Source organism: Apus apus, chromosome 4 (assembly GCF_020740795.1).
Source record: "Apus apus isolate bApuApu2 chromosome 4, bApuApu2.pri.cur, whole genome shotgun sequence".
Taxonomy (NCBI): Eukaryota; Metazoa; Chordata; class Aves; order Apodiformes; family Apodidae; genus Apus; species Apus apus.
This window is the reverse complement of record NC_067285.1, coordinates 13493984-13514911: the sequence shown is the minus strand read 5'-3', so window position 1 is coordinate 13514911 and position 20928 is coordinate 13493984. Positions and strand designations below refer to the sequence as shown.

The following is a 20928-nucleotide window of genomic DNA, read 5'->3' as shown; positions in this document are numbered from 1 at the left end:
GCTTGAGTTGTGAATGGAAAGAGACAGATTAGGAGCCGGGTGAAAACATGTCACACGGCGGAAAGAAAAATGAGCAGCTGGGCCAGACAAAATCGGTGTCTGATGAAGGACATGGGGCCTGGTGGAAAAAGGATCCCAGGGCTGGCAGTGCTGCTCAGGGGAGGCTGATGGGGAACAGCTGGAGCTGGACACACACATCTGGCGGAGCTGGGTGATGGGAGAGGCAGTGGTGCTGATGATCACCACACCTCCAGCCAGCACAGTCAGGGCGCAGGGCCATGGCTCATCCCCCCAGTCAGTGCCTGGAGAGGGGCTGATACTTCATTTTCAGGTTGATCCTGGGAAGAGGGTGGCAGCACCCATGGCCCATCCCCTGGCAGGGATTTACCTGAAGAGGTTCAGGCTCTGCCATGTTGAGAGGTCCCCAGGTGGAGGAGCCGATGCATCTTCCTCCATTTTCATACATGTAAATAATCAATCAACATAATGAAGGTGAATGCAAACCAGGTTTTCTGTTTGCAACCAAGGCCTATTTTTAACCTCAGAAAAGGTTTCAGCAGGAAGCTGCAGGCCTGGTACCTGTCGCTGTGTCCAGCTACATGGGTGCTCACACTGATCCCTCACCCCAAAGAGCTGCTGACCCCACGGACACACTCAGTGCTCTCCACGCTCTGCTCCCATCACCCAAGGAAACAGAAATCTTACATCTTTGTGGACAGACGGGCACCATGACATCACACCCTGGCTTGCAGGAGCCTTTTTGGGCAGCTCTCCCACCTGCCTCAGGTCCTGCTTCAAGCTGGGGTGTGTGCCCGGGGAACCCCCCCAGCACCCTGGGAGTGAAGCCCCATGGTTAAACATGAGGAGTATATTTAGATGGCATCAATTTAAGTTTGCACATCCATCTTATAAATATGAAAGCCCATCTCGGCAAGATGTTTAAGATACCTCATCAGCCCTTGGAAAATATGCAGGAATATTAATTAGCCAGATTTGGGTATTATCTCGTAATGAATAAATGAAGAGACTCGCTGCCTAAGATGAATCACTGGCAGCTCACTGGGTTTTTACTTTTTTTTTAAGAAAAGTGTTTTTCTAAGGAAATGCACTCTTTTTAACCCAAGGCGTGTGAAGGGGCTCATGGGATGCAGCTGTGCCAGGGCTGGGCAGGGTGGGACACCTCAGATGAAGGGGCCCCAGTAGCTGGTGTTTCAAACCCCCTGGTTTGGTTCCAGTGGCTGCAGTGCCTCTGGGGACAAAGGGAGAGGGACAGGGTTGGAGCCCTGCCCTGGCTGCAGCAGCCTTGGGCCCGGGATGGAGGCAAAAAGTGCAGTCTTAGCTCTTTAAAAACTTGAGTTTTGCTTCTTCCCCTCCCACCCTCCCACTCCACTTCCCTGGCTTCTTCGCTCCCTCCAGCCAGGCCAGGACGGGAACTTCCCGGTTGCTGTAGAAACCCAAATGAAGGACATGCTTAAAATGAAAATGCCAAACAAGACATGGCTTTGTGTGCGCCCGGGCAGCACTTTGCTCTGTCGGGATGCAGTGACTTCAGGGCCCTTCTTCTGGGGCACCTGCGCAGCTCAGCTGGGGGGGGGGGGTGGCTGCGGGGCAGGCAGAGGCTCCCTGACAGCCCCAAAACCTTGCCTTGAGCAGTAAGCAGAGGATAGGGTTCCCCAGGAAACGGGCTTTGAAGGTCTCCATCACCCATGGGGTGCTCAGAGCATTGCTGCTCCTACGGATCCAGCAGCCATTGGGGTTTTGCCAACCTCCCCAGCTCTGGCACCCTGGGCACCATCTCCCCACCATGACCTTAAAGCTGAGGCACTCCTGGGACCTCAAGGGGCATCACCACCTGGTTTGCAAGATTTGGGGGTGGTGGATCAGTTTCCAGATGGTGGGAAGAGGCTCAGGGCTGAGCAGATGGAGGTGGCAGAGGATGGGGAGACCAGCACAAGCCTCAAGGTGCAGTTTGGATGGCCAAGCTGATAGGCCAGGCAGCAGAGCTGTGTCCTGTGGGCGCAGGGAAGGGGAAGCAGGGAAGAGGAGACGTTGGGATGGCCCAGCCGGCAGCCGCTGCTGCCCTGGGAAGCAGGGGCTGGGGCGCGTCCCTGGCCCCCCCGGCGCGTGGCGGCTGGCAGGGCTGGGGCGGCGCGTGGGTGCGGGGCGCTGCCGGCTGCCGGAGCTGCCATTGTTTGCCTTCAATCAAGATGTTTCAGGCAGAATCAAAAGCACCAACTGGGGAAATCATCATCACAAAAAATCTTGCGGCTGCAAAATAGGTCAAGTAAGACTCCAAAGAGAGAGAGCGTCTGATCTGCATTGCAAGGAAGAATAGCAACAGCTGTGATCTCCAGTATATATGGATGGGCTGGGGGGGGATAAATATATATATCCATGCATATGTATAACTGCTTACAGCTGTTGGGCCGTATGTTCATTAGGGCCAACTGTTTTGGAGGCAGAGGGATCAGCACTAATCGGGAAAGGGAGTTTATCATCACATTCAGAGGCAAAAGTGTCAGGAGCAACTGCAGCCCCCCCGCCCCGCAGCCCGCACCAGCTGTGCCACGCTCAGTGTGCCCGACTCAGCGCCCCCCGCCCGCCCCCACGGGGCTGCGAAAGCTGCGGATCCTGCCCTGCCTCTGAAAGTGGGCATGAGCTGTGGCCTCAGCCCCCTGCCTGGTCCCAGACCCAAGCGCTGCCCCTGGGTGGAGAGGGGTTGCCATGCCTCAGTTTCCCCATTCCCCCAGAACAGCTCTCCATCCCCGCACCACTGTCCCAGTCCCCCATGGTGTGGCCCCCTCTGTTATCCCTGCCTGGCGCTGGCCTCACAGGTGCTGGCTATAAAAATGAACTCAAAATACATACAAATCCTCCTGCTCATCAGGGAGAGTGATGGAGCAGGGACAGGACAGCTGGCTCAGCCACCCCAAGACGCCGCTTTGAGCGGTTGGTTGGGACCCAGCTGTCGCAGGGTGGGGACCGCACAGTGTCTCCAGCTCATGGACGATGTTCTCAGTGTGAGGGGTCCCACTGTCCCCAGCAGTGTTCCCCCATGGCACCCTGAGCCCCTGTCAGCTTTCCTCCTCCACCCAGAAGAGCGTTGAAGCTGACAGGCTTTGGCTGCCATCGGTAGCACAAAATAAAGGTTGCAAAGCCAAGTAGCAAGGACAATTTCTATTTAAAAATACCTCTCATCTGTATGATGTATTTGCTGGGCATTCCTGCCAGCTCCTAATGCAGCTCAGACTCGGGGGCCTAACCTACCTGACAGCTCCCCTTCCTTGTAGGATTATTTATTTGGGGCTGTGTTTGGCTGCCCAGCCCTGCTGCCCATGGGGCTGCAGCTCGGGGCCGCGCAGTTACGGCACACTGCAAGCAGAGGGGCTCCTTCCAACCCTTCCTCTTCCAACTAGGATTTTATTTTATTTTTTTTTCCTTTTCCCATTAAAATGGATACAGATACTAATCTCAGTCAGCCATCTAAATAGGAAACGTGGAGGGAGCACACCCCCCACCCCGCACTGTTCCCAGCAAGCCTTTGACAGCATCCCCCAGCACGGGCACAGCCCGACTGCAGCTTTACAGGAGTTTTGCTTCCAGTCAGCACTGGGAAGGGAAATAAGTGAACAGATTGCAATAAAAAAATCCATCGAGCCCAAATTCAGCCAAGTGAGCCTGAAGCTGCAGTTTAGCCAGGCGCCAATCACAAGGCTGTGGTGCGAGCTTGTTTCCACTTAAACAAAACAAAATAGAAGAAAATTTAAAAGGCTTCAGTGCTGGGTGGGTGCCCAGGTGGGTGGGCAAGGGTTGTGGAGCACCGTGGCCATGGGCCTGGCTGCCCCTTGACAACATGTGCCCAACAGAGCACGGCAGGGCCGGGGATGCCCACATGGCGAGAAGGCAGAGGCTGAAATCTTCGGCTCTGTGGCCCCAGACAATGTCTCTGCACTGATCAAGGCAGCCGTCCAGGGGCTGCGAGGCCATAAACAACAGGGAAACACTGGTTGAAGAGGAACAAAAAAATCTCAGTGTTTATTTCTCCTTCAGGCTGTGGATTATCATGATTATTTTCTTTTTTATTCCCCTCCCCATATCCAATCCACTCGGTTCCTTGTCCTTTCGGGAGCACTAAATTCATCATGTGAATGTAAAGCGGGGCTTGTGCGGGGAAGGGAGCTGTGGTTTGCTCCAGCAGACACATGCAAGGTCACACGCAGCCTCGCCATAAATTACCGCGCGTCCCACCGTAAACAGCAACAGGAGAGGGAAGCGCGGCAGCTTCGGGGGCAGGGGCCGCAGGGGCCGATTCATAACGTCGTGACAAGTCAAACAACTCTCAGGATGTTCACTTGCCAGAGAAATATTTTTCACATCCAATCCATTAGGCAAACAAGATGAAAAAGTATTTCCTACTTTGCTGAAAAAATACCCGGACTCGGTATAAAGCGTGCCTTAAAAAAAAAAAAAAAAAAAAAAAAAAAGAGAGAGAAAAGAAATTAAGTGTGACCATCTGTAATGTTTTTTTCCAGAGGCTCTGACAGCCTTCCAGGCATCCTGGCCCTGCAGCGAGGGAGCTGATGCTTTAAAGAGCTCTAACAGTTTCTTGCTTTTTGGCCTGTCACGATGTTGCAGGAACAGTAATGAGTCAAATTATTTGGAAAGAAACAACTCCAGAATTCGCTTTCCTCCTTCCAAGCCCCCTCCAAACCTTGCTTCACTGAACCAAACCCAAATGTTTACTGCTTTTCTTTTCCCCCTTCCCTTTTCCTGCCAGGTTGGTGGGGAACGTGTTTCATGACATGCTTTTTTTTTTTTTTCCTACAAAATGATTTTTGAAACAGGAAGATCCTCCCAAAGTTTGCCTTGCTCGCTGGCTGGCTTTTTTGATAGTTTTGGACAAGCAAAAAATCCAAAGGGAAATGGCTTCTTCCAACAGTTTTGACCACTTCTAGTACTGGTGACGGTCCCTGATGGGAAGGTGGAGGGGAATGGTGGAAAAGCAGCTTCACAGACTGACCAGCAGCTCCTTGGGAAGGCACAGTCTTTGACTGACTGCTGGGAAAGTGACCCTGTCAAAGAAAAAGGATCACGCCCAAACACGAGTTGTCTTTCTACTAAATTTTAGTTTATTTCTTTTCTTTTCTTTTCTTTTCTTTTTTGACAAAGACATCTAAATTATACACTGAGTAACAACATGACCAGATATTGCAAATACCCCTTTTTGGTGAAATTCAAAAAGGGAACATAAAAGAAAGAGCTTGTGTGGACCCAGCCAGCCCAGGGAATGCAACAGCTGCCACCTTTTGCTTTCACAGAAGAAAGAGCAAGTTTGGGGCCAAGTTTGAGTGGGCTGGTCTCATCCCAGTACACTTAATAAAAACAGTTTGGTGATCAGTTCTATTTTCAACAGAGAAAAAAAGTAATTAACGTGCAAGAAGCAGTACTGGAAGGGGCAAATTGGGAGAAGGTTGCATGAGGCTTTGGCAAGCATTCTCCAAGGGCAAGGACAGACATTCTCTGTCAGAGCTGCAGCAGGGGGACGTGGCTGCAGCCAGAGGAGGACATGAGTACCCAGGCCCAGTGCTCATGGTTGGAGCAGGGGTTTGGGACCCACATTTCCTTACATGCCCTTGGAGAATTTCACTTCTCCATCATCCCTCCCCTCCAGAGAACACAAAGGAGCAGGAGAGGCATCTCTCATTTATCGCGAAGGTAAAACCAGATTTAATGATGTGAAAGTGAAGCAAGACAAACTCCCTGCGGGAGGAGAATTAACCCCTGTGACAAACTTCTTGAGGCCTGGCGTGGATCTGTCTGTCACTCTGAGCCTTTAAATCAAGGCCGGGTGTCATCCTACCAGAGGTGCGCAAGTCACCGCACCGGCGGGTGGGTTTAATGGGCTGTGTTACACGGGAGGTCAGGGGAGGGGAACATAACGGTCTCTTCTGGCTTTAAAAGCCTCTGAATCAATGGACGTGGGGTAGAGCTCCACCCATACCAATGAGGAGGTTTGCTTCCCCTGAATCTCACTTAAAGGAGGAGAAAGCAGACAAGAGCTGGAAGGACAAAGCCTCGTGTACACAATTACCATAAACCGAACAGGAGCTGAAGGGCTGGGAGGGGGCAGGGGTTTCACTGCATGGCGTTTTGGCTGGCCCCAGCCCGTTTTACAGGTGGTATGTAGCCAAGTGCTGCTGAGGGGGGAGAGGTAAATATATACAGGCAAGGAGCAGCAAGTGAATAGAACCTCAAATCCTTTTACATTTTCACCAGGTCATGCACAGGGAGATGTTTACCAAAAAAAGGAGATTTAGAGCCATCACTGCTGGGTGGTTTATTTAAGTCATGGTCATTTTAACCCTCCACCTCCATCCTCCCAGCACTGCTTGCTCTACCACAATCTTCCTCTCTTACTACCTGGTGCAGTTAAACCAAATTAATCTACTGGATTACAGGTGAAGCTCTGACTGGTACAGATGCACATAACCAATACATGTAGCTACATGCAAACATAAGGAATGAGCCAGCAAACCCTTCTGGATCCTGAGTTCAGTAAGGCAGTTTTTCCTTCCAAACTGGATTAATACGAAAATTATTATATTTTACACACATTTCCAAGTTTCACCAATGTGAGCCTAAAAAAAACCCCAAAATACCTTCTCAGATGCTTTTTGGACCCAGAAAACTAAACTGTGGCACAGATGGGGTGGCACAGGGTAAGCTTGCCACTGGTAAAAAAGTAGTGAGTGGGGAAGCACCAACTCAACTCCCTAGCAAGTGAGAAGGATCAATGCCCAAGCACCCAGGGGGACTTTGCTCTGTCCTGCCTGGGCCAGAGGAGGGGTACCCAAGCATTTAGCTCTGCACCTGGCTTGCAGTGCAGGCAAATCCAAAGCTCAGGATTATCTGCCACAAAGCTCTGCCACTCAGCCAGCACAAAGCATGCCTTCAGGAAAGGGCTGCAAGTCTTTACAGAGCTTGCATCAGGTAAATGCATTAATTGCAAGGAAAAGGCGATGCTGGGATGCATTTCTCCTCCTCAGGCTAACCCAGGAACATGTGGTGCTCAGATTCCTAGGGTTCCAGATAAGCCAATGCAGCTGGGGAGACACTGAACAAGCTATGTTTAAATTAACATCTCATCTTATGACTCCTTGCTCAATCCATGCAAAGCTGCAGCTGTGTCACTTTGTGTCATTAGCGATTGCTTAACAGCTCACTTGAGCCTGCTCTTTTCCCCCTCCCAGTTGTCCGGTTTTTAAAGCAAGGCTCTGCTACTCGGGCAGGCACGTCCTGCCTCGGTGCTGGAGACAGATGCAGTCAGAGGGTGCTGACTCACAGACGCAGGCAGATTAAAGTTGGATTGCTAAAGCAGTTGCTGTCCCAGCTGTCCCTCTGCCCCCAGCCACAGCAAAGACAGCTGAACTGTACACATAGAGCAACCCCTGAACCGCTACTGTACACCCTTATGTTTGGGGGGGGACCCGGAATCGGGCCCAGATGATTTTAATCTGCTGGGCTGTATGTAACACGTAGGCGGCCAGGGACTGTTCCACGCACAGTGCAGATGTTTCTGCCGTGAGGTGGAGACGTCCAGGGGAAGGGAGGAGCAAAGAGCTGGGCGCTCCAGGGGTGTCAGCCGTCTGTCTGGGTCCATGAGTCAACTCGCTGACGCGTGGTAAAGCCACATGCTGTAGTACAGGCAGCTTTCCCCATCCTGCCCGCCGGTCCGTCTCCAAGAGGTAGAAGGGGTAATACAGTCCCTAGTCATCCTCTGGCCTTTTGCAGGCAGGCAGCAAACAAAGCTGGCAAGCAGGGCAGTGGGATTATTTTACCATCTGTGCATTAGAAACTGGCCCAGGAGTCACCAAGCTCACTTCATGCAGGACATGGCTGCTTTGGCGTGCTAATGACTCCTGCTCACTGTCAGCTGGGGCTAGATTTGAATTGGGGATGAGGAGGTGGAAAACACATTCTCTTTCCTATTTCAGCAACTGTATCATTTTAGAGGAAAGCCAGATCAGGGAAGAATGAATCCTCATTTTAAAGAGTGCTTCCCATCTGCCATTCATCAGGCTTCTCACCCTCCACCGGGGCAATTTGCAGCTGGCACTGGGCTGGGACCCCCTCAGGCCCTGGTCACCCAGCCTGCCATGGGGCAATCCCCTGAGTCCTCCAAAGGGCTAGGCAAGGCCTGCTGAGGAAGGGGGGTAGGAAAATGTATTTTGCACATTTCAAAAAGGAAACCTGGGACCTGGTATCTCATTCTAAAAAGTAATCATGGACTTAATTGCATTTTGCTGCAAGAGTTGCCTTAACATCAAGGGAAAATCAACAGGGATTGTTCAACATCAAGACTAATCTTGCATATGGAACTTACTGAATGAAGGAACCACGTTTTTGCTGGCTCAAGGTGAAATGCTGGGATAAATTCTCCTTCAGCTGCAAGAAAAGCCCTAGGCACGCTCATTTTGCATTATTCCAAGTGTAAAGAGCTTCAATTATGCACATATAACCCTTCTCTCCCTTCTACAGCGGTGTCGCAATGCAACAGTGCCTCGTTATGATCAAACTCCTCTTTTATGGCTATAGGAATACGTGGAAGTCTTCTACCCTCATTACACAAATGACTCTTTAGCAGCTTTATTTTAAGAAACTACCCACAATTGGTAACACAACCGCATTTTATCTGTCACTGAGGGGAAGCTGTGAGTGACACCTGAGCGTGTCCTCAGCAACCACAAACCCGCACATATAGGGCAGGTCCTATGTATCTAAGCAGCTACAGTAACTCACCCCTCCCTCTGCTCCACACTGAATCAGTCTTGCTTCTGCTTACAAACTTGCTTGCTAATCAGACTTTTAATACTATTTATGCATAGGAAGCAAATACATAATTCCTTTATTGGGATAAAAAAATTATACTAAAGAGCAGGTCAAGTTCCAAATCCAGCAGCAGGTTTTAACCGATGTTGTTCCCTTTTTCTCTCTCTTTTTTTTTTTTTTTGTTTTCTTTTAACAGCTGTAGCTGTGCACAGATGGAAAAACATTTGGTCAGAAAGCAGCAAATTAGTGTTTTCAGGCTAGAATTCTGCTCCCACCGCTCCTCCATTTTCATGCAGCTCAGAACGCTTTATTTCTTCTTAGCATTGACATTTTTGCACACCCAATTCATGCCGTCCTTCAGACAGAGAAAGGCAGTATTAGTCAAGCAAAGGGAAAAGGAATCCCCAAATCCCACCCTACCACCATTCTGCAAGCACCATCTTCTGCCTCCTCATCTACCCCCAACCTGCCCTATGTGTCCAAAAATGCCACGGGTAAAAAAAAACAAGTGCTTCATTGCTGGGTAGATGTTGTCACACAGAGGTTATTAAATCTTTCATCTGACCATAAAAAAGTATCATCATCTCATCACGCCACTATGTGTAGGTCCTCTGAGGAAGGATCACTTTGCAGTCAAGGTATGCCAGTGGCAGATGAAGGCTCAGCTCCAGATGATTTGTGTAACCTTGGGCAAATCATCCTATCTTTGAGGCCATGGGTTTTAGGGGGCTGTTTGTTATACAGTCAGCTCCCTATTAAGAATACAGCTCTAATTCTCTGCTCAGCTGCATAAGAATATGGCTCTAATTCTCTGCTCAGCAGCAAGCCCTGAAATCCAGATCCATGGAAGCCAATGCATTAAGTGCATCTGGACTCTTGCTCCCTACTCCTCAGGGCCCCACAGAAAATGGGCCTTGAGGGGTTCCACAGAGGCTCAGTGAGAAACAATTGTGGTCATGTTTTTAGAGGATGATAGACTCTTTAGAGTATTTCTGTAAAAATGTGCGCATGACACCTCTGACCACTAGAAGCAGAATGGTAACACTTGTGCTGTGAACACCTGAGTCCTGAGTTTATTGCTGAGATCCCAGAATGGGATATGCTATTGAAGGGCAAAGTCACATTTTATCTGTGCCTGACACTTGGCTGTTGTGAGATGCGCAGAATGGAGCACAAGATGCACAATCTCCGCACGTTTGTGTCCCATCAAATCCACCCTGCCTACAAGGTATCTCTGCTGACAGGGAGGCTCAGGGCAGAAAGAAGGCAAGGTAGGGTTTTTGGGTATGAGAGGGGAGTGGCAGATCTTTATGCTTGGAAATTGAATAAATGTCACCCTGGAGTTCTGGAGAGAGGATTTCACTGTATTATGTTCAATGATCATTTTTGGATCATTAAAATTATAGTTTTCTAGGCTAAGAAAGCCTAGAGCCTTTGGGCCAGCATCACTGCTAGCCCTGTGGTAGCAGTGTCACTGGCTTCCTATGCCATTGTCCCCAAAATGCCAAAAGGCTGCCAAGGCCCTCAGCTGCCCTAAGGACAGATGGCCAAAGGCACAGCTTGGCAGGCCCTTGGGGTGAGCTGAGACCCACTGCCATGCCTCCATGTCACCCCTCAGCCACAAAGGTGGTGGCTATGTTGGAGGGGAGCTAAAGAGTTAAGAGAGAGGAGATGGAGTCCTCAGGGCTTAATCAGAAGCAGAGAGGTTCTCACTTGAAAATACCAATTCACCTTGATAGCTGCGCTATGTGACACTTCTTATCTGAAGGGGAGCAGCAACTTCTGAAATGAACCCTTGTTGCTGTGTTAAATAAAGAATAAGCAAGCCCAGCTTGTGCTGGGGTGCACATGAGACCCTACACTAATAACACTCCTAACTCTAACCTTGGGGAGGGTTGATGTCTCCAGTTTCATTTATTTATCTCCACAGCAGAGATCAGTGTAAAACAAATTGTCTGAAATCCTCAGAGCAAATGGGAAAAGACGAGAGGTAGATTCATTTTAAGGCCCAGTAGCTTTGTGTCTTCCCCTTTCAATAACACTGATAACCTAGGTGTAAAACATGTAATGCCTTAAGCAATCAATAGCATGGTTTAAAGCTTATCACTTTAGAGAGAGAAGGAGTGAGCCATTCCCAGCATGAGGAATGCCAAGGCTTAACAACGGGGCTAGGAGAGGTGTCAAGCCTTTGGCTTGATTGTGTGCTTTAGAAATCTGCATGATTGCCTGCAAAGGGTAAAAATAAATAAATAAATAGAAATGCTCCCACAATGATTTCAGCTTCCCCTGCCTCGGAAGCAATAATCACATTTGCACACATCATGGCATACAAGGCAAGCAGAGCTCCTCATTCATTTTGAATGTAGGTTTATTTGCTGAACCAGAACAGCTGAGACAGCTTAAAGTAATAAATATCAGCTGACACCCTCTGCTATTCAGCACAGTAATCCCAGAAACAATACATCACTGCAAAACAACAAACACGCATCCTATCTTCTACCTAATCTGACCACAACCTGAATTCACAGTGATTAAAACTCTGCCTGCTGCCACTCGGGAGCTCAGGAAGGAAAAGAGACAGTTTCAGCACCAGTGCAGCGAGGGTCATAAAGCAGAGTTTATGATGGGATTTACCATGGCTGGGAGCCTGGCTGCATCAAGCATGTAACGAGGGCAAAAGAATGACATAGCAAAATGCAAAAGGAAAGGTGAACTCCAAACAGGCTTGAAATACATAAGTAGGTCACTGAACTTTTAAAGCAGGAATAGATTTTAAAAAATTCTCTTCTGGCATGAGTTAATTTTCAGAAAAAATCACATTTAATTGCAGGTATCTCCTTGCCTGACAGTGAGAAAGTGAAAAGGAACATGCTCAGCCCTGTGTGTCTTGTACCGCAAAGCTACCTGTAAGACACCTTCCTCATCTTCAACTACTCTGCAACTACACCCGTAGCTTCTGGTGCAACTTCTTCAGGAGGCATGTGTTCTGCAGTGTCCCCAGATGCTGTGGAGAACAGCAAATGCAATGGAAAGCAAAAGCAACTAAAAGGTATGTTTGCAGTTGTTTTTTTCCACTATGGTTTGAAGTAGGACGGAGGGATCTGGGGAAGCTGCTATAAACACAGAGAGCTGCTATGGGGAAGGCACGTGGTAAGGAGGAAATGGCGCTTAAGAGAGTGAAGTCAAATGTTATCCTTTGTCCCTAAACACTCTGTCCCTGCATGTATCTGCATGCTTAAAAGACAGCTCTGTGCAGAAAGTACAATCCCTACTGTAATATTTAGATCTTGATAGATATTCTTGCACTGCTTTGTTGAGACACAGAGACAGTGACAGGTGCTCTGGGGATGGAGATGGATACAATATTAGTATTCCAGCCCCAAGTCAACCCTGGGAAAACTTAGCCAGGGAAAGTTTTCAGATCTTTCAGTTTTGCCTCTCTTAGCTCCATAACAAGCAGTCAGTAAACTCTACCAAAGCAAAGAGAGAGAACTCCAGGGAGGAGGATAATGCTCCTTGCAGTGAAATGCTGCTCAGCACAATCCTGCCTTGCTGCAGTCACATCTGCTATTGTGCCAAGGGAGTTGTACTCTAACCCCTTTGGGAAAGGACTGGTAGAGCCTTCCCTGGGAGAAATAAAAAATTCTCCTTGAGATTAGCCCACTGCTTGCTTATTCTCTGCATTATCAGCTTTGTGGCTATGAGAGTGAAGTAATCTGACTTCAAACACAGTGAACAAGTCTTCCACCCCATAAAAAGCCTCCTGATTTCTGCTCCCCTGCAAGACAGGGATCAGGCAAGGGCACAAACTTATGACCTCTAGCGTGACCTTAAGGACAGCAAAGCTTAATCCTTTCATGTAATCCTCTGTCTGCCATAACAAATTGGGTCAGGGAAGTGCAAAATTCTCCATCTCTAGCATTTTTGCTATGCGTTATTTTAACTGTTACTTTCTTCTCCCACTGCACAGTTAAGACTGTGCCTTTATTATCTGTCACTTCTCTGCACCTCCAGTCATCATACAGGCTGGCTTTTACAGGCTCCCACAAGTACCTCATCCATTGTTTTTCGTCTGGGTGCAAGCTCTTCTTTTGTCCTCTGAGACATTGTATCCCTGATGCAGTGCCATAGACTCCCTCCTTACCCTACTTAAAAATCAAGACTTTGTCCTGTAATCTGCAAATATGGCTGCTTTTCTTCAACAAGCCCCAGCTCTGCCTGTCCCAAGAGATCTGCAGTAATGAAAACTGGTTTTAAATCACATTTACAAGTAGCCCCAGAATCTTGTTAAGATGTGGAAGATCCCATCTAGCCTGCGTAACATGTATTTAAGGCAAAACCTAACTCTGAGGGTACAACATTCGGGAGTGTGTGTGGGGGGGTGTCCTGTTCTGAATCTTGCCCTTACAAAAGTGCTGAATTGCAGCATTGGCGTAACTTAGGTCTTGGGCTTCATTCTCAACTGGGTTCAAACAGTCAGGGAGGAGAAGGCAGTTCAGCTCTTCCCACAGTCCTTTGGGCCAGCCCAGCACTGGCATAAATTAGAGAAGTTTAGTGGCTACTCTCAGATCCACTGGCTTTTAATGGTCTCTGGGGGGCCATTATGCTTGGGAGACTCTGGACACAATACACTGCAGCATCGTTCTGGAGGACAATTCCTCGGGGCAGGCTGAGCTCCTGCTGCCTTGACCGGAGACTCTTGCTTCAGACAAGAAACAAGCTGCAGAGCACAGACTGCTCCAAAGCCTTAAGTCATGTTTAATAGACACCCTGTCCCCTAAATAACACCTCCAGTGAGAGGACAGGCTGCAAAGCAGTGGAGTCCTGCCTGCTTTTACCCAACCTTGTCTGGCCAGAGTGGAACATACATAGCTTTTGCATGCCAAGGACTACAGTTGGAGAGCTGGTCACAAAACACAACCCCAAGAGAGCCTACATGGCACCAGGGAGCTGTTGTGAGGCAACAGTTCCCTTACGTTTCTCTGCTGACATTGGCCATCACTTCCCTTGCTTGCCAGACCCTGTGCAAGGCTGGTGGTGTAAGCTGGTGCAAGATTCTGCTCCAGAGGCAGAGCCCAAATGGCTGTGGCTGGGAGAAAAGGCCTTCCTGCTCTCCTAACTAGGGTTGAATGATCAAGTCAGGCCCAAGCAGGCATTTTGCTTGAAAAAGTCTCTAAGCATGAAGGACGCCACTCCTCCCCTCAATGGCATTGTGAAGTCTGATTAACAAGATGAGTGCTGCCCATGGTTACAGTCAGGAGGTAATAATGTCTTCAGCTGGCATAACTGGGGCTACCAGCTGGCACCCAGAGGACACTCCATGGATTTTCCAGTTAACCCAGTCACCTCTCTTCTGAGCCTGCCCAGGACATTGCTGGGCCCCTCTTCCAGAGTCTCCAATGGTTAATTTTAAAAGAGAAGATGACAATATGGATTCTCTCCTTAATTAACAGTTTTATTAAATAACCCATTTCAAATAATAGTTAAATTCTCTAAATTTATATCATTCTATTAACCATAATCTAATCTCATTAACCTTGAAATCCCCAGTCTTAACTACCCAATTCCGTACACTGTGGTGACAGCAGCTAAACTAATTAAATGACCTTCAAACTATTTCTCCTTCATATATTGGCATTATTTATCCTTGCTCATTGCTCTTCCTTCAAGCTATCACAAAAATCTTCCCCTATGAACTCGGTTCCTGCGTGTACTCAGCACTAGATATGCCACCACTCTTCCTTGCAAAATCCATCAGCAATGTCTCCAATGTTTCTCTAGCTAATAGAATACATCAGCAGCAACAATTGGCCTGCTCGCCCCTTGGCTTTCATTCTGAATACCTGATGCTTCTACATCTTCATTTAATTTGTTGTCACTCATTGTCATTTCTCAAAGAAGTCCTTAAAGCAGTGACCTGAGATTTAACTACCAAGAGAGCTCCTGCTCAGGGCCATGGGTAGAGATATTGTGTACCACAGTTCTCAAACCCATCTTTCTTAATCTCACTTTTTGAACAAGTTCTTCTTTGATTCCCATACATTTTGAGCATGTTGACCTCTTCTTAGATTCCCAGTACTGAAGACGCTGTTTCTTCCTGGGCTGATCCAAGCTTTAGTTTAAAAACCATCTCCAAAATCATTTGTTCAATGAATTTCCAAGGAAAGGGAGAGCTTGACATTCTTGTTGTCTCGTTTTACAGGGCTGGAGTTATGGCAGAAGAGGAAAGTAGGGTCTCCTTTTTTGTAAGCTGTAGAGAGTTTGCGACTTCCTGACCTTTCTGCAATAATAATTTATGGAATAAGCTGCAGTATTTAGGGCAGTGAGACTGCAGACAACAAAGTGGGGTATTATCTGGCCTGTATCTAAATTAATTTGTCTAGATAAGCGAATGACGAACAAAATGTGTAGGCCTGCAAATACTTTTTTTAGCTCTTGTCTTCTGTTTTCTGGAAGTGAATGCAGAAGCAGATTTCATTTCCCTGGCAGAGGGTACTGGGCTGCTTATTTTACTCTATTGAATGTATAGGGATGCACTGTACTTCAAGGAGAGGGCACAGTAAGAAGGTGCTATCAACAAAGAAGTGTGCAGCTCTCTCCACAGAGCCCACAGATCAGCTTGACAAGGAGGCATTTTTCAAAGCTCACAAACAGAAAGTGCCACTTTTTCTATCACTTAGGTCTTCCACATCCAACACACATCCCAGAATTTAATCTGCCACTTTAGCACCCCTTTGCAGCTGGAGAGCTCACTTGGACTTCCATAAACTAGAGAAGGCAAGGATAAACTGGAGCAGGCAAGAAGGTGACCTTCGCCTGCCTGCTGTGAGTCACAGCCTCACTTTCTTGATCACATTTCTTTGGATCTGAATATACCCTGCCATTGTGGAATGCCTTTCCCCCTGCTACCACCACTTCAAAATAAAGATTAGAGTTGAAGCCTTTCCCCAGATTGACTGCAACACAGCTGAATTTCTATCTTAATAAAGGCCCTTTGGAGTAAAGGTCCTTTGGAGGACACCACTTACTACATTTAGGTCTAAGCATTAGCTAAAGAATTTTAAATCAGAAGAACTGCTGGATTGGGTCAGGCCAATGGTCCATCCAGGCCAGCATCCCTGTTCTGGATGCCAAGTGAAAGAACATTTAGGAACAGGATCTCCCTTGCTCTTTTCTTCCCTCCCAGTCTGTGGCTCTAGCTGTTCCCCATTCAAAAGCGGCCTCACAAATCTTAGTGGTAAGGATTGCCTGTGGATCTCTTCTTCAGTTAGTATGAGATTCACAATTTAATTACACAACTTGCAAAGAAGCACTTCATTTTTATTTCTTTTAAGCTGTTGTCTGATTATTTCATTAGGAATGCTCTTCCTCTAGCAATGTGAAAAATAGCATATAGTCTAACATTTTTATACCTTAGTTCATAAATCCTGAAGATTTTTCCGCTCTCCGTCCTCTCTCTCCCAAGCTGCAAATCCTAATTTATTTACTATCTCTGTATATAGATGCCATACTCTATGCTTCTGATCATTCTCTAGAGGACTCTCAAATCTTTCCTAATTCTGAACAGATATATAGATTTATTTATTTTTTTCTGATGAGGGTAGTTAAGTGCTAGAAGAGGTTACCTAGAGAGGCTGTGGAATCTCCATGCCTGGAAATACTTATAACTTGATTGGGCAAGGCCCCCAGCAACTTTCTCTGGATTTGCAGTTATCCCTGCTTTAAACATGAGGTTGGTCTAAAGATCTCCTGAAAGACGCTTCAACCCATCTTTTGTTGGACACAATGATTCTACTATTACTAAAATCTTCTATGGGGCAGAGGCAGAAATGAATGTCATGTTCAAGGTATGGTCTAGCCATGTCTTTTGATAAGCACTAACCTGCTATTCCAAAATCTGTGCTTGGCAGCTAATTTTGAGTCCATCATCATATGTGTATAGTTAGGACTGTTACTCATTCGCATTATTCTGCACTTGTCAACACTGAATTTCATCTGCCATTTTACTGCCCACTCAGTATTGTGGTCTTCTGCAACTCTTCATACTCAGCTTGAGGGCTGACTACCCTGAACAGCTCTGTAGCATCTGCAATTAAGTTTTACTGAAACTACAGTGAAGATAAATGTCATTACCATTTTGTTTCTTTAAGTATCAGTGAAGGGAGTACTCCTGACTGCTTGGATTGCAAGCATGGCAAATATTCCATTAATTCAGGAAAGCCTGAGTGAAATAAACAAACCTAGGTCCCATTTACATTACAAAGAGCTACTATACTGCAGGAACTGGCTACAGCACAGGAGCCCAAGACACAGCTATTACAGTTCAGCACAGGAACACAGCTCAGCCCCCCTGGGTGGGTTTCTGCTGCCCCATATGCTGCATTAGAAGTGGTCCTTGCCCCATGTGCAACTCTTGCATTTCTCTGGATGAGAAAAATTGATCGGTTCCTCTCTGGTGCCTGGGTTAAGCAAAATGCCAAACGACATTAAGTGGTGAAGGTAAATCAGATTTTCAAAGTGCACACTTGTAACAGTCAAAGGGGTTAATGGTAAAAGACTACTTGTTTTGTGAAAACGATTAACCTGACAGAAGTTTCTTGAAAATAAATCAATGTCTGCATTTGGCCCAGCGAAGGTGTCCTGGGTGGGGAGGTGATCGCTCTCCCCTTTCCCAAGGATGGAGAGATCCCAAGGACCCACAGGCTCCCCTTCCCTTTGCACAGGCCAGGAGACATGCGTCCCATGGTCTGCATGGTGCTAACCCTCCTTTGCGAGGTGGCTGGTCCAGCCCCAGCCTGCAGATCAACAGACAGCAATCTCTTACAGATGGCCTGCTGGCATAGCAAGCCTTCTCCAGAGCCTCACCTGTACTCCCTCTCCCGAAAGCGCTGAACAAGACTGGATCTGCCACACTCTGTCCCGAATTGTGTGTAGGTTCAGTCCCTCAGCAATCTCCGAGGCAGGGGCAGCCGTCAGCAAATCCTGCTTGTTAGCAAATATGAGCACGGGGACTCCACTAAGCTTTTCTTCATCCAAAAGCTCAGCCAGCTCCTGTTTCATTTGCAAGGAAGTTGGGTGGTGGAGAGATGCAGAGAGGGAAAGGAAGAAAACCTTCAACTACCAGTGGTTGTCTCTAATTAGAAATATATTTAGGGCAAATGCTGGAAGAGTGTGTTCCAGTGAAAGCTAGATCTTATTATAAGAGAGCAAAAATGTATACAATCATCTCTGCCCAAGGTTCAAAAACTATTTATTCCAATTACAGGTTACAAAAGTCTTCATCTTGGTCTGAAATTAGCAGTTGCCTTAAAGGCTACAACTCTGTGTTTTACCAATCCTTGCTCCCAGGAGAGCAAAATTGATGAAGCAGCAAAAAACATGTACATTGGCAGTATGAGCATTGTCTTCAGTTATTTTCTCACTGGCATTTGTACCTGAGCAGCCATTGACACCAGCGCTGATATCTTTGATAATAATGAGTTTCAGGGTTTTGTTCCAACTTTCATACTTTGCAATTTGAGTGGAAGAGGCATTTTTTTCCCCCGAAATTGAAATCTTCCTGCCTCAAGAAAGTGCTGATGCTTTTGAAGGCATTGGCTAGCTGAAGACAAGCTAGATCAGCTTTGCTAGCTGGATTTTGGCTCCATATGCACTGCACACATTGGGAGGCATTCTGAGAAATGGGTTTGTTCATACAAAACCGCGTGACTCAAATAGATTATTTTGATAGCTCAAATTTGAATCTGCAGTGGTACAACAACTGGTGCAATACTTCATGTCTAGGGTTGTGCAGTGGCCTTGTGAAACAAGCACACAGTCTCAAGTCACTTCCCTGTGTGAACACACGACAAACTGGAGAACTTAAAATGTAGGGATTGCTGGCATTGCAGATAGATGAGTACATGAGATTTCTGTGGGCTCCTTATTTAGCTGGAACAGTCTCATGCTCTCAGATACTGTCTTAACATCTTTCACTGATGGGCTAGAAACTTTTGGATTAAATGAGTGCAGTCAGGGAGATGCTACACTGCAGAGGAAATCTGACTCCATCCCCCCAAAAGCAATGTTTGGTTTGGAAACCAGGACGAGAGAATGGAGTTATAAACAGAGTTGGCTGGGGATTTTTCAACAAAATAGGTCTTTCATCTGACATGGCTGATTTATTGAAACCAAAAGTGTTTGCAGAAATATGAGGGGTCCAGGCTGACTCTGCTTGACTCAGGCAAGTGCTCTGAGCTTCTCCTTCCTCTCCCTCTCTTTTGCCCACTGAATATTTAATTGCTGATATAAAATGAAGTTGCTCCAACAGGGAAAGATACGTTCCACCCCTAGAACAACCAACAGTTCTACTGTTAGGGTGTGTCCATGATACTTGAGAAGCAAAATATGAAGTGCCTCCTTCAAATCAGACAGAACGGAGAGCTTTAAACTAAATCTTCCACTTCTAGGGGGTAAATTGGTTGCTAGCTATTTTGGGACACTGTCACCTTCTGAATTTTACGTAAGAAAGTTCAAAAGTCCTATTTTTATTCCATCCTAAAACAACAGAATGTTACAAAACATCGAAACTTTGCAGAACGGAAATCTTATTTTCTGGCCAGTCCTACTTACAATGTTCTTAGTTTTGTTTGTTGTTTTTTTTTCAATTACATCCAAAAGACAATCAAGTCAATATGATTTCCATTTCAACTTCATAAATAAGAAAATAGGATTCCTCAGGGTCTTGGTTTGGCAAGGTTTAAAGGAGAGAAGTTTTTGCTTTCAGTATTAGGGCCCATTTGCTATTATTGTATAACTTCAATGAAAACCGTTCTATTTAAACAGAAATAGGCTACCTATTTTCCTTGTTTCACATCTACCAAAATAATCTGCATTGATGTTGAAAGGCAAATCTCTTGAAATGCAAATTTCCCTCATAAACAGCAAAATCATCTTCCTAACTTTTGCGAGCAAGGGGCACTCAGAAGCACTGAGTTACTTCAAAGGAGGCTGGGCATAAGTAACTTACCTGACCTGTTTCTTCAAACCTCTTCCTATCTGCACTGTCAATGACATAGATCTGAAAAAGAAATTAGAGGAAAAAGTTACTCTCCCCAGCAGACACTCTTCCACAGTATCACGTGCTTAAGTGAGCTGAGCCTATTAATTATGCTATTTTGTGCACAAAGATCCCCAGTATTATTTATGTCAAATGTTGCCAAAACTTCGTGACGTTCTGAAACGAGAACCTCTCTTAAAGCTGGGGAAGAGGACAGCCACATGGGTAGGATCAGAAAGAAGCTGGGGGCAGTAGTGGGGATAATTTCACCATCTCCATAGCATCTATTATCTGAAAAGCACAGGAGACAGCCTGGTGTCTTTTCAAAGGACTGGCTTGTGAGCTGAAGCTGAGCACAGAAGGGCAAAACCTGGGGAGCCAGACATGGTCTTTCACCCTAGCAAACAATGCACAAGCATTGCACTGGTGTGACTACACCACGCTGCCCCTAGCAGGACGTATCACCTCCTCAATAAGCCAACAAGGCACACAGTGGTCCTCAGGGGACAGATGAATATATTGGAACCTCAGTGTAACACTCAGGCAAGAATAGCATGGCACCCCTTTTTCATTACTTGGTATGGAAAGGTTTTTGAAGGTGAAGGGTGCTGGGACAGCAGACAGGGACGGGACTGGTGACAAACACTGAGCATTTTGCTTCCAGTCCCTGCCACTACCCATCAGCAGTGATTGAAGCTGCTAGCATGTCATCTGCATGCTCTTTGGTGGCTTGCAGGGAGCAAGTGTCAGCCTGGTTTTCAGGGAATAGATGAGCACAGCACCCCGCCATCAAGATAAATGGCATCCTTGCAGGCAGTCTCAGCATAAGACTCCACGCTTCCAGGATAATTTTGACCAAACCGTTGGGGGAGGGAAGATCTCTAGGAGCAGTATCTATCATACTGCAGGCACTCCCTTAATGAGCAGTGTTAGAGTTGTTTGAAATGGGACCAAACACGCAGCAGAAGAATCTGTATGCCAGGCCTGAGGAGGTCACCCAGCAACCTTGCAGACCTCTCTGCTGATGACTTGGGGCCTGTGGTGCTCCCAAAGCCAGGCTG

At 46.9% G+C, this 20928-nt stretch overlaps 1 protein-coding gene across 3 annotated transcripts in view; it reads right to left on the bottom strand.

Moving 5' to 3' along the window:
- Positions 1-4007: 4007 nt before the first annotated feature.
- ARL3 (ADP ribosylation factor like GTPase 3) overlaps positions 4008-20928 on the bottom strand; it is a 30655-nt gene continuing 13734 nt past the window's right edge. Inside the window, exons 4-6 of one of the 3 annotated variants that reach the window (XM_051617483.1) lie at positions 19838-19888; positions 17695-17880; positions 4008-4454 (exon numbers count right to left, since the gene is read on the bottom strand). In XM_051617483.1, the coding sequence (XP_051473443.1) occupies positions 4413-4454; positions 17695-17880; positions 19838-19888 (279 nt within the window). In that variant the 3' untranslated portion in view covers positions 4008-4412. Of the gene's footprint in view, positions 4455-5106; positions 9185-14263; positions 15110-17694; positions 17881-19837; positions 19889-20928 lie in introns of those variants that run through there. The other 2 variants (XM_051617482.1, XM_051617481.1) reach the window with 2 other exon arrangements.